The sequence below is a fragment of the Saccopteryx bilineata genome, chromosome 7, assembly GCF_036850765.1.
Source record: "Saccopteryx bilineata isolate mSacBil1 chromosome 7, mSacBil1_pri_phased_curated, whole genome shotgun sequence".
NCBI lineage: Eukaryota > Metazoa > Chordata > Mammalia > Chiroptera > Emballonuridae > Saccopteryx > Saccopteryx bilineata.
In genome coordinates this window covers 24330553-24343961 of record NC_089496.1, presented here as the reverse complement: position 1 = coordinate 24343961, position 13409 = coordinate 24330553, and the positions used below count along the sequence as shown (strand labels likewise).

At 38.8% G+C, this 13409-nt stretch overlaps 1 protein-coding gene across 1 annotated transcript in view; it reads right to left on the bottom strand.

The window, feature by feature from the left end:
• VPS50 (VPS50 subunit of EARP/GARPII complex) overlaps window positions 1-13409 on the bottom strand; it is a 114973-nt gene that overhangs the window by 27743 nt on the left and 73821 nt on the right. The window contains exons 17-20 of the mRNA XM_066239549.1: window positions 12708-12798; window positions 8827-9003; window positions 4671-4789; window positions 2025-2131 (exon numbers count right to left, since the gene is read on the bottom strand). Coding sequence (XP_066095646.1) covers window positions 2025-2131; window positions 4671-4789; window positions 8827-9003; window positions 12708-12798 — 494 coding nt within the window. The remainder of the gene's footprint in view (window positions 1-2024; window positions 2132-4670; window positions 4790-8826; window positions 9004-12707; window positions 12799-13409) is intronic.

The following is a 13409-nucleotide window of genomic DNA, read 5'->3' as shown; positions in this document are numbered from 1 at the left end:
CAATACTGTTTTGGCCTTGATTTGATTCTACTGAATATATGTCTTTTAGAGAAAAAGCAACATGATGTCTGCAAGTCATTTCTGAACTACGTAAGTTTTAAAAAATATAAACAACAACGTAAACATAGTTGATTGTATTATTTTACCCAATTATCTGTTCCTTGTCCCCCTACTCCCTGTAAGAGGACTTGTAGTGCCTTCCAGGGGCAAAAGTATATTTCTCTCTCCCATGGTCAAGCCTGACTTGCTACGGCCAGTGACTAGTGACATGTCAGAGGAAGTCCTGCTGCCACATCAGAGCAAAGGCTCCAAGAGTCACAACATGGTTCAGCTCTTGCTCTGCCCTCCATGTGCAGACTGCTGTTTTCAGCCTGCAGCTCAGAATGCAGACACACATGCAGCAGAACTAAGATGATTAGGAGCATTACACATAATAAACATTTATGGTTGAAAGCCACTGAGGTGGGAGGGTGGTTTGTCGCTTCAACATAACTAAGCAATAGCTGACTTCATTAAACTCTATCTCCTGCAGCATGTTGACACTGAAAACTACAGTGAGCCCAGGAGGCTGAAAAGGATGGCAAGAATTTGGGATATCTCTGTCAGTGAGGACCACACAGGGAACTGAGCACACTGACACTGAGGATGGCTGGGGAGGAGGGTACAAGAGAAGGAAGCCCAGTGTAACTACCAGCACACATTTGAAAAGCGACCATACGGGAAAATGGGAGAAAGAAATGTACAGTAAGTCTTTTTGCTCCTAAAGGCAGAACTAGACAACAAAATTACAGAGGGAGATATTTTGGTTTATCATAAGGAAGAGATTTCTACCAATTAAACCAGTCTGATAGAATGAGCAGTCTTGCAAAATAATATGCTTCCAGTGACTGGAGACATAAAACAAAGACTAGATGGCTACCATGTATTAGGGGCATTATAGAAAGAAATCCTTATTTTATACAATTTTACACCAGATGACCTCTCCAAAGTCTTCCAATTCTGATTCTATAAATTCTTGACAGCAACTCATGACTCTTATGTTTAGTTAGGTTTTTAGAAACTGTCATTTTTCTTTGTCATGAAAATATATACTTTTTCTTTTCCTCTCAATTCATTATTACTTTCCCACTATTTTTCCTAAAGAAAAGCAGGACTTCTAAAAATCATTTTGTCTACTTTATCCAACTTATTAATAAAATTTAGAAGTTATCTTTTAGAACACAGACCATTTTAGCAGAGCCAAGTATAATCAAATCAAACTAGGCAATAGTAGGAAGTTATCATCTCCATAAAAAGAATACAGTGAATTTTATTGAAAACCACTAAAATTCCAGACTAGTACAGATGACATAGATGACTTAATTTGAGAAGATACCTTTAGAACTTATTTGTCAAATGTGCAGAAAACTACTTGTGAGATTTAAAGGCTGAGATAGCATATACAATGTTGAAATACTGACTTAAAAATTCCGCATCATCTTCAAAGCTAAGTATTTTAAATATGGCATTTCTTCATGTTTCGCCTTCTACAAAGGCATTAGTAAATGAGTTACCTGTAATAAGAACATTTCCTACGGTGTAAATATTTAGCTTGTAGAACACTTGTGTCTGAAAATGCCAGAGAATCACAATTCACTCTGCCTATCTGACAGGAAGACTGTGAAGATCAATGAAGCAATTAGGTAAAAAACTTGTGTAAATGTGAAACTGGTACTATCAGCATCCTACATATACCTCTACCTCACATAATTTTTCATTACATTTCAATGAATTAGGATATTTTAGAAAAAGTGGAAGATACAAATACTTAATGAGTAGTTAACTAGGAAAGAAAACTGACATTAATACTAGTCTTATATTACTAGGAACAATTAAGATATGAAAACACTGACATATGATTATTTTAAATCCTTCACTGCATTGGGCACTGGAGTATACAATAAAAACTGCAATTAAAATTGGTAACAAAAGTAGACTAAATTAACTGCTATAATAATTTTCTTAAAAAAGATGAAATTACTTACCAACAAGTCTTATTACATTCAGTGTTGTATTTGTTAAGATGGGAGCATTTCCTTTATTTAGACTGTAATCTGATTTCTTCCTGCTCTTTAGGGTTTCTCTTGAAACACTGAACATAGAGAAACAAGAGTTGTAATTAGGGATGTCAAGTAGTAAATCAGTAAGTTAGCCAGCTTTGGATCCACCCTTCCTTCGTTCACTAACTAGTTAGTGAAAACCTTACCATGTATCAGGTGGGGATATAGAGGTTATTGTCCTTAAAGAGCTTACAGTAGAGGGGAAAGAAATCAGCAAGCAAAACTAAATAAAAAAATAAAATACTATAATCTATTTTGTTGATTCCAAGACATTATCAACCATTAATAGAAGCTATGTCGCTTTAACAAATAGATGTTCTGACCTAGGTAAATTATACATCAAATGTACCAAGCATCCTATTTCAGGCACACAAATATGAAAAAATACCATCCTTAGACTCTGAAGTAAGTATAAGTCACAATGGTTGAGTCTGGAGTTAGGAGGTAAGGTCTAGATTTAAAGGAAAAGTAGATGTGATATGGTAAGTACAGATAAAAAGGGGACAATATGTACTAAAGTTAAAGGTAAGAGAGAACAGAGCTTGCTCAGAGAAGCCCAGAGTTCACAAGGCTGGCATGGAGAATGAGTGGGCAGATAAGAGACAAGAAAAGAGGTAAGTGAAGGCCAGATCACCTGGCCATCAAACCTAAGAAGTATGAACCTTATATTGCATGCAGAGGTGAAGCATTAAACTTTAAACCAGGTAAAGGCATAATCAAATTTATATATAAAAATAAAATCTATATTTGTATACAAGAATGGATTAGAAGGTTGTCAAAATTGGAGACAGGAAGCCAAGGTGAGGGTGCTGGGTCAATAATCAGGCACAGAGATGACTTCTGCATGAACTAGGATGGCACAGTGAAATACAAGGAAGTCTGATAAATTTTAAGAGACATTTAGAAGTTGGAATTGATAATAACTGTTAACTGCGGTTAACAGTTCACATTTATACTTCTCAGGAATAAGTTAGGGCATTATAGGAGGCTGTATAACCCTATCTAAAATGCAAGTACTGTGGCCCTGGCCAGTTGACTCAGAGGTAGAGTGTCAGCCGGGCAAGTGGAAGTCCTGGGTTCGATTCCTGGTCAGGGCACACAGGAAAAGCATCCATCTGCTTCTCCACCCCTCCCCGTCTCCTTCTTCACTATCTCTCTCTTCCCCTCTCACAGCCAAGGCTCCACTGGAGCAAAGTTGGCCCAGAGGCTGAGGATGGCTCCATGACCTCTGCTTCATGTGCTAGAACGGCTCTGGCCACAACGGGAGCAACACCACAGATGGGCAGAGCATCGCCCCCTGGTGGGCATGCCGAGTGGAACTGGTCGGGTGCATGTAGGTTTCTGTCTGACTGCCTACCGACTTCTAACTTCGGAAAAATACAAAAAAAAAAAAAAATGCTAGTACTGTATATACTGGCAGACACTATGTTACTTGTTCATTTAAATTTAGTTAAGAGTTTTCCTTCTGAATAAAATATACAGAAAACATTCAACAGAATAGTTCTTAGTTCACAGTAGATCATAGATATAGATACTTAAATATTACATATATGTAAAAACCAATAGAAACAAATTCTCCCAATTAAAATATTCACAATTACATCAGTTGCTCACTTCTGAGGAGATTTCAAATCAGTTAAATATAATGAGGTACTATAAGGGTAAAGCAGAGAGAAGAGTATTGTCATTAAAGATAAAGTATATTTGTAGTTATTAAATGCCTAATAGTCATGAAATTAATTCATCTATATATCAGAATTCGGAGCACTTCACTGGGAGACGCTTTTTGAAGAGCACAGTTTATAATAAAGTGAACTCAAAAACAGAAAGGGAACTTAACAGAAGGCTCAGTGAACATAAATGACATGGCAAGATAAGAGGAAACTTTCTATATTTACGAGACTCAGGCAGAAATTACACATTACCCCCTCCCCCCTAAAAAAGACTGGCCCTGGCCAGTTGGCTCAGTGGCTAGGGCATGAGCCTGGCGTGCAGAGCCCCTGGTTCGATCCCTGTCAGGGCACACATGACTATCTGCTTCTCTCCTCCCTCTCCCCCTTCTCTGTCTTTCCTTCTTGCAGCCAGTGGCTCAACTGGTCTGACTGTTGGCCCTAGATGCTGAGGATAGTTTGCTGGTCCAAGCGTCGGCCCAAGACGGGGTTGCCGGAGGAATCCTAGTCAGGAATATGCGGTAGTCTGTCCACCACCTCCCCTCCTCTCACTTTAAAAAAAAAAAAAAAAGACTACTTTCCTTCCTGAAGTTTTCTGATCTATATGAAGCATAAATTGTCTCCAAAGGTAGCACTGTTGTATAAAGCAGTTTGGTATTCTTTCTGCAAAAACCACTAAGATCTCTAAATTAAGAGCACTTTGATTAGGTCCAATATTAGAAAAAACAACGTACATTTTTAGCTTTCCAAGAATCATTTTTTAAAACATACTCATTTCTGTCACATGATGTTATAGCCAACAGAAAATTTTCGTTTGGACTTTTGTTTTCTCTTACCCCCTAACGGAGAGCCTATGTACAGCACACAATGCAACGACCACGCACTCTGAGAGCACGTTTACCTTTTCACAGGGGCGTCGCCTGTCTGCTCGTCCACATAGTCGCGCTTCAGCTCCTCAGGAACGTCACTGTCACTGTCGTAGTCCTGATAGGCACTCTTCTCCTGCTCGTCAGACTCATACTAGAGAAAACACAGAACACACCACAGTGGATATGAAGCCAACCTTCAGGGGGTCTTTCAACACAACCACAGCAGTCAATTTTATAAGAAGTAGTTACAGGAGAAAGTTCTTAATATAATAAATAATTAAGCTTTCATTTTGCCATCAAGAATCATACTGCCTGTCCATTTTCCTCACCATCCTACCTCAACTAGCTCAAAAAAAATAAAAACTGAGAAAACATAAACATTATACCCACAAAAGCTTGCAGACACCCATAAATAAACAAACAAACAATAAATAAAATCCGCACAAAAATAAGAAACCAAAGCCCTGCTAGGCCTGACCTGAGATGGTGCAGTAGGTAAAGCATCAGCCTGGAACGCTGAGGTTTCCGGTTTGAAACCCTGGGCTTGCCCTGTCAAGGCCTATATGGGAGTTGATGCTTCCTGCTTCTCCCCCCTTCTCTCTCTCTCTCTCAAATCAATAAATAAAATCTTAAAAAAAAAAACAGAACAAAAACTTGCAAGGCCTTAGGAGAACAAAAGTGTTCATGTGATTTAAAAAAGTCTCGTCTTTGGCCCTGGCCGGTTGGCTCAGCAGTAGAGCGTCGGCCTGGCGTGCGGGGGGACCTGGGTTCGATTCCCAGCCAGGGTACATAGGAGAAGCGCCCATTTGCTTCTCCACCCCCCCCTCCTTCCTCTCTGTCTCTCTCTTCCCCTCCCGCAGCCGAGGCTCCATTGGAGCAAAGATGGCCCGGGCGCTGGGGATGGCTCCTTGGCCTCTGCCCCAGGTGCTAGAGTGGCTCTGGTCTCGACAGAGCGACGCCCTGGAGGGGCAGAGCATCGCCCCCTGGTGGGCAGAGCGTCACCCCTGGTGGGCGTGCCGGGTGGATCCCGGTCGGGCTCATGCGGGAGTCTGTCTGTCTCTCCCCGTTTCCAGCTTCAGAAAAATACAAAAAAAAGTCTCGTCTTCTAAGAGGTTTACCACAATTTCCAACTTGCTGACTCACTGTAAAGAGGCTGAGTATACAATTCTGGCAACGGGAGGAGTTCATGTGGCTTAACAAATACAACACATGTGCTGATGTCCTAGCTCCATCATTATGATGACATTTCATTCCAAAGGCAACTTAAAAAGTCAGGTTTAGCAACCAGAGACTGAGACCAAGGACAGAAATGGTGACTTTCTGAAAGGAGGGGTACCTTCCTGACATTCTCATCATCTCACAGAGTAACGCTCAGCGCCAACACGGGAGAGGCGCTCAGACACAGCAAAGCAGGCAGGGGCATCATCATCATCATCAAATATTACAGATTAAATTAGATTGAATAATGGTTAACATTTATTCAGTTTTAACCAAATACTGATACTGTCTTAAGTGTTTTCATGAATTATCTCATTGAATTTTCAAATCCATTCTGTTAGGGAGTTTGATCCCCATTTGCCAGTTCCAGAGACCAGTATGATGAAAACATGGAGTTAACCTAATTCAGCGGTTAGTTTCTGAGACTCTAAACACTATGACAGGCCAGACCAGGGGTCCCCAAACTACAGCCCGCGGGTTGCATGCAGCCCCCTGAGGCCATTTATCCGGCCCCCGCGGCACTTCCGGAAGGGGCACCTTTTTCATTGGTGGTCAGTGAGAGGAGCATAGTTCTCATTAAAATACTGGTCAGTTTGTTGATTTAAATTTAACTGTTCTTTATTTTAAATGTTGTATTTGTGCCCTGGCCGGTTGGCTCAGTGGTAGAGCCTTGGCCTGGCGTGCAGGAGTCCCGGGTTCGATTCCCAGCCAGGGCACACAGGAGAAGCGCCCATCTGCTTCTCCATCCCTTCCCCTCTCCTTCCTCTCTGTCTCTCTCTTCCCCTCCCGCAGCCAAGGCTCCAATGGAACAAAGTTGGCCCGGGTGCTAAGGATGGCTCTATGGCCTCTGCTTCAGGCACTAGAATGGCTCTGGTTGCAACAGAGCAATGCTCCAGATGGGCAGAGCATTGCCCTCTGGTGGGCATGCCTGGTGGATCCCGGTCGGGCACATGAGGGAGTCTGTCTGACTGCCTCCCCGTTTCCAACTTCAGAAAAAAATACAAATAAATAAATAAATATTGTATTTGTTCCCGTTTTGTTTTTTTACTTTAAAATAAAATGTGTGCAGTGTGCATAGGGATTTGTTCATAGTTTTTTTTTATAGTCTGGCCCTCCAACGGTCTGAGGGACAGTGAACTGGTCCCCTGTGTAAAAAGTTTGGGGACCCCTGGGCTAGACTAAGACGTGGTGCTGACCCTCAAGGACTTACGCTGTACCTGGAAAGGAGTAGCTCACCCCTGACAACTGCGGATGAGCATGCTCTCTCACTTGTACAGTGTGGTCCTGATGACATTTCAGAAAGCTGCTCCACACAAACTTGGCTTCATGATTCCACCGTACAACAGACCCTCATTTTCGAGGATTCTGTACTTGCAGAGTCTCCCACTCACTGCAACTTATTTCTACCCCAACAATAACACTTCGTGAGACCTTTGTGGTCACTCACGGATGTGAGCAGAGTGGCAAGACTTTTGTGTCACCCAACTTGGACATTCCCAGCTGGGACAAACAAGTTGACCTCTTCCTTCTTGTATCAGCTTTTCTAGTGTAAACAAGCGTCCTTTTCACAGTATACTGTACTTTTTGATGGTAATTTCACTGCTTAGAATGGCCCCTAAGCATAATATTAAGTGCTATCTAGTGTTCCTAAGTGCAAGAGAACTACAACGTGCCTTATTGCAAAAACATACGTGTTGGATAAGCTTCATTCAGGCATGAGTTACAGTGCCGTTGACCACGAATTCAACGTTAATGAATCAACACTACATATTAAATTAGGTGTCCTTAAGCAAAAACACACATAAAACAAAAATACATAATGATCAGTTGATAAAATTTGGTGACTAGAGACTCACAGGTACCTAGTCCCATATTTCCCCTAGGAATGTGGTTCCACGTTTGCTAATTCAGAGGTCGTGGCAACTTTACAGAACACTAATGCCATAAACAGTAAGAATCAAATGCTACGCAAGATTTAAATCTAAAAATCACCAAAACAGAGGAACAGTATTTCAAAAATATTGGAATGGCTTTTAATTCCTTTCAGTTTAGTCCACTTTACCAAGGCAAATTTCACAAAGAATCAATAAGTTATCTGAAATATAATTTACTATAAAATAACTTGTTTCATGACAAAAAGTAATACTTTCACAGCAATATTTTTAAAAATGTCTTCACTTAAAAAAGAAAATGCCCAAACTAAAATACACAAATTCAACACATTTTTGTCAAAACTGAACAGTTTTCAATTTCAGCTTCATCAAAAATAAAATAAAAATTATACTGGTTCCCTCGGGAGATCAGAAGGACCCATCCAAATTAAACACTGTAAAAACATTCTGCAGTAACTATGAAGAAAGCATTCCCTCATTGTAATTATGGGGAAATGAGGGTCACAAAGTTAAAATAACTTGTGAAGAGCCACAGAGCTAACCGAAAGTTTGCCTTCAAACACTTCCCATACCTCACACTACCTCTACTTTATACTGTTTTCTGAGCTGCTCAAAGTGTTATTAAAACATTGTATTCTAAATCCAAAAACAACTCTGCTAGGCAATCAAGCAAGATATCACCCACTCTCAGTAAAGGGAAATGGACACAAAGACACTCTGAGTTGCCCAAGAGTGAAGCTGAGAAAAAAGTGCGCATGATCAATTACTCATGCATCCTTATCTCCAACAAATCATACAAATCTGCAACAAGGAAACTATACTCTTACTCGATTAGTAATCTGGTAAGAACATAAACATACAAGCAAAATTTATCCTTCAAAAGGACAATGTGAACAAAGCATAGTGTAAAAGCATTACCTGTACAAGTAGTAATCACAGGAACAGAAACACATCCGTCAGAAGACGAGTGGTCAATGGATAAATAAATCTAGCCAATTACCTTGCTCAGCGGGTAGAATACTTTTCAATAAGAAAACCTCACTTATGATCCACAGTATGTTTTAAAAACACCACATACCCCATTCGAGGCCAGGACATCTTCCGTTTCTTCATCTTTGTGGTTGGCCTGAATTTCAAATGGATTCCCACCACTCCAGTACTGCTCAAACAAGGTTACTGTTTTTGAGGAAGTTGAGGCTGGCTGCTTACTGGGTGAAACTGATGGGGAACGAGACTGTTCCATGAATTTAAATTCCTAGACATTAAAAAAGGAGCCAGATATCTTTTAGAAACAACAATAAAATTCAAGTGCATTAACATTCATTGATATAAATGTAGGTTAGTGAGAAAAAAATTACTTCTGACTCTGAATTATTATTATTATTATTTTTTACAGAGACAGAGAGAGAGTCAGAGAGAGGGATAGATAGGGACAGACAGGAACGGAGAGAGATGAGAAGCATCAATCATCAGTTTTTCGTTGTGACACCTTAGTTGCTCATTGATTGCTTTCTCATATGTGCCTTGACCGCGGGCCTTCAGCAGACTGAGTAACCCCTTGCTCGAGCCAGCGACCTTGGGTCCAAGCTAGTGAGCTTTGCTCAAACCAGATGAGCCCATGCTCAAGCTGGCGACTTCGGGGTCTCGAACCTAGGTCCTCAGCATCCCAGTCCGAAGCTCTATCCACTGCACACTGCCTAGTCAGGCGAGTTATTCACTTTTATTTATTTATTTTTATTTTGGGGGTTGTTCACTTTTAAATCTCGCAAACTGTCTGAAAGCACAAATTAAAAAATACATATTCAAAGGTTTTCCTAAAGACAAACTCAGTTGCTGATACCATTACAACAGTGTTATCTTCATCAATCTACTCTTGGCTTACTTTATGTAACTGCACAGAAAATGTTTGCAAATAATTTAAATTTGAATAATTTCAAAAATTTTAACAGCAAAAGCACTAATAGAATATGGTTTTAATTAAGGTCTTTTCAAAAAATAATTATTGTTAGATTAAGCACCTTGCATACTTATTTGCTTGCACCAAGATATTCTACATGAAATCATCAAACCAAAGCATAAAGGATATATCCTTCTTAGTTTGTTGTCTCCAAACATTCATTTATTTTTCTTCATATATCAAGAAGCAGACAACACACTTGTGGAGGTCAGACAATACATCTTACTGTCCTAACTTGCCCTTCATCCATTATTTTCTGTTAACTTCCTATATAATGTTGGGAATGTCACCTGGCTTCTACGGGCCATCTAGAACGAGGGAGTCACAAACACTAAAGTACCCAGTCCAAATCATGCATTTCCCAGATGAGGACACTGAGGCAGTCTTGAAGGATTCAGTGCAAAGTTGAAGATGATGTAGCTAATTAGAATAAGAAATGGAATAATCTCTAGAGTTCCTCTGAATTACAATACTACTATTTAGAAAATATTAGAGCTTCCACCTGGCATGTGGAAGTCCTGGGTTTGATTCCCAGCCAGAGCACACAAGAGAAGCAACCATTGCTTCTCCACCCTTCCCCCTCTTCCTTCTCTCTCTCCCTCTCTCTCTCCCTCTCTCTCTCTCTCTCTCTCTCTCTCTCTTCTCCTCCCATATCCACGGCTCAAATGGTTTGAGCAAGCTGGCTCTGGGGGTTGAGGCTGCCTCCATGGCCCCACCTCAGGTGCTAAAAAAACTCGGTTGTGCCTGACCTGTGGTGGCGCAATGGATAAAGCGTCAACCTGGAAATGCTGAGGTCGCCGGTTCAAAACCCTGGGCTTGCCTGGTTAAGGCACATATGGGAGTTGATGCTTCCAGCTCCTCCCCCCTTCTCTCTCTCCTCTCTCTCTCTTCCCCTCTCTCTCTCCTTTCTAAAATGAATAAAAAAAAAAAAGCTCTTGCGCATTTAAAAAAAAAAAAAACTCGGTTGCTGAGCAATGGAGCAATGCCTCAGATGGGCAGAGCATCTCTGGGTAGGGGGTGTGCCAAGTGGATCCTGGTGTGTGCACATATGGGAGTCTGCCTCTCTGCCTCTCTACCTCTCACTTAATAAATATATATATATATGTATATTTCTTATATATATATGTGTGTCAGTGTGTGTATAAATACACATTTATTATATATTTTCCTTATGCCTTTTAATTTTAAATATTAATCTCAAATTTAAAATTTTTCATATTCAATGATAATCTTAAAAATTACATTGGCTTATTAAGTTCCAAATGATGTTAACTGTCTTTTTAAATTGCAACTATACATTAAATCAAATCAATCACACTAATTAAAAGTCATGCTATTATTTTTATAATTCTAAATAAGGGTGACTATAAATTGAGATATTCTTTTACAAAACGAATCTATAGGAATACATGTGTCAAGTGAGCTCTATACCAGTTGTGAATAGTTTTCAAGGTAATTATATTTTTTGTGTGGTCGGAACACTTAACATGAGATCTATCCTGTTTAAAAAAATCAAAGTGTACAAACAGTAATGTCCACTGCAGGTGAAATCAGGTAGCACAGCTCTCTAGCCCTTATTCACCTGCATAACTGAAACTTCAAGGAGCTACTAGGAGATAATGCTCATTTGAATGGGAGTGTCCAATATCTTGTAAAATAAGTTGATTTATAATTACACCAGCTACATATTTACACACACACACACACACACACACACACAACTTGATGGTTAAATATAAATCCAAATAAAATTATTTAAAAAGAGATTCTAAAGTCAATATTAGAATCCATAAAGTTGGGTATACTTGATCACCTAAATATGCAAAAGCAGATGAATAAACCTTAACAAGATTTTTACTTTTTAATCTTAAAAACTATTTAAATAATGTTAGGGAATCATCTAAATATATGATTCTAAAATAATTTTAAATTAATGTTAATTGTGCTCTATTTTAAAACAGTTATTAATCAACACATTTCAGTTAGTTAATATTCCACATTAGGAAAGCAGTATTATAGAACTGGATAGCAAGTAAGCTGGTATACAATATGAGCATAAAGACTATCCCTATAAAAAACAACTTTTAAGCATGTTTTCTTTACATTTATCGAGACAAGAAAATTGGTTCTAGAAAGCCATTACTCCCAAAAGCAAACACTAAACAGATTGCATCTTTAAACCAAGATCTAAGTTTACACACTGTATTCACAAAATCAATTAACTAGTAAAAAGTAATGAAGAATATTCTTTATTTGTAAGTATTTATTTCTGAGGCATTTCTTCATTACAGGCAAATAAATGAGTTGCAGCATAACTTAATAACCTACTAATCCTTTTAAGAAATGAAAAAGATTCTGCAATTCTATTTTTATTAAAGATCATCAAAATATAACTGTTTAGCCTGACCAGGCAGTGGCGTAGTGGATAGAGCGCTGGACTGGGATGTGGAGGACCCAGATTCAAGACCCCGAGGTCGCCAGCTTGAGCACGGGCTCATCTGGTTTGAGCAAGGCTCATCACCTTGGACCCAAGGTCTCTGGCTTGAGCAAGGGGTTACTCGGTCTGCTGAAGGCCCACGGTCAAGACACATATGAAAAAGCAATCAATGAACAACTAAGGTGTCGCAACAAAAAAAACTGATGATTGATGCTTCTCATCTCTCTTTGTTCCTGTCTGTCAGTCCCTATCTATCCCTCTCTCTGACTCTCTCTCTGTCATATAGTTTTCTGTAAAATTTAAAGCAGTAAAAAAATTACTTTAATTGTGACTCTCTGCAAGCTGAAGAGTTTTCCTGAAATCTGTAAACTGAACTTGTAAAAACATATATTTCTGACATCCAAAAAGGATCGTTCTTGCAAAAGAGGCTTACTGTTAATCACTTTTAAGGAAGGAAAAGGCACTATTCTTTAATTTAATTACTGTATTTTATACATGCTCTGCTCTCACATACATGTTTCTTAATGACTAAAAAAAGATTTTTTTATTCTTAAGAAACACTTACATGAAGTTGCAAGATGCTAAAATTTGACTTAACAGGACAAAGTTCCCAGGTCTCATTCTCCAGAAACATTCTAAGTTCATCAAGCCGTGTTCTAAAAATAAAATAATTCCAAAAAGTAATGTATACTATACACAAGAGGTATACTGTACACAAGGATTATGAAAATAAAATATAATACAAACAATTATAGATCATGATCATAATCAACTGTAAGGACCCATTCAGACCAACACAATAAATACAAGCATTTACTTTTGTTAATATCATCCTTCAAAGAAAAACTCTTATATTTACTTAAAAACCTCAAATATTTACTAAACTCAGAATATTTTTTACATTACAAAAATAAAACATATACGCAAAATGATATTTGTACTAAGGGAGTAAAGTAAAACTACTCACTAAATCATGTATTTAAAACATCCTCAGCAAATCATATATTAATGTCAAAAAACAGAAATAATTGGCAGATTTTACGAGATCATAAATACAAATAAATGCTTTGCTAAACAGCATAGATCTTAATTACGCTTACTAAACCATAATATCAAGATGATTACCACTCTTCAGATATATTAATGCCTATCTCCACACAACATTTACAAGTTAAATTAGCAAGTATGATACTTATGTACCTGACATTGCACTGATCACTTATGTCATACTGATTTCTTTCTTTAATACTATGGTCTTCTGTCTGTC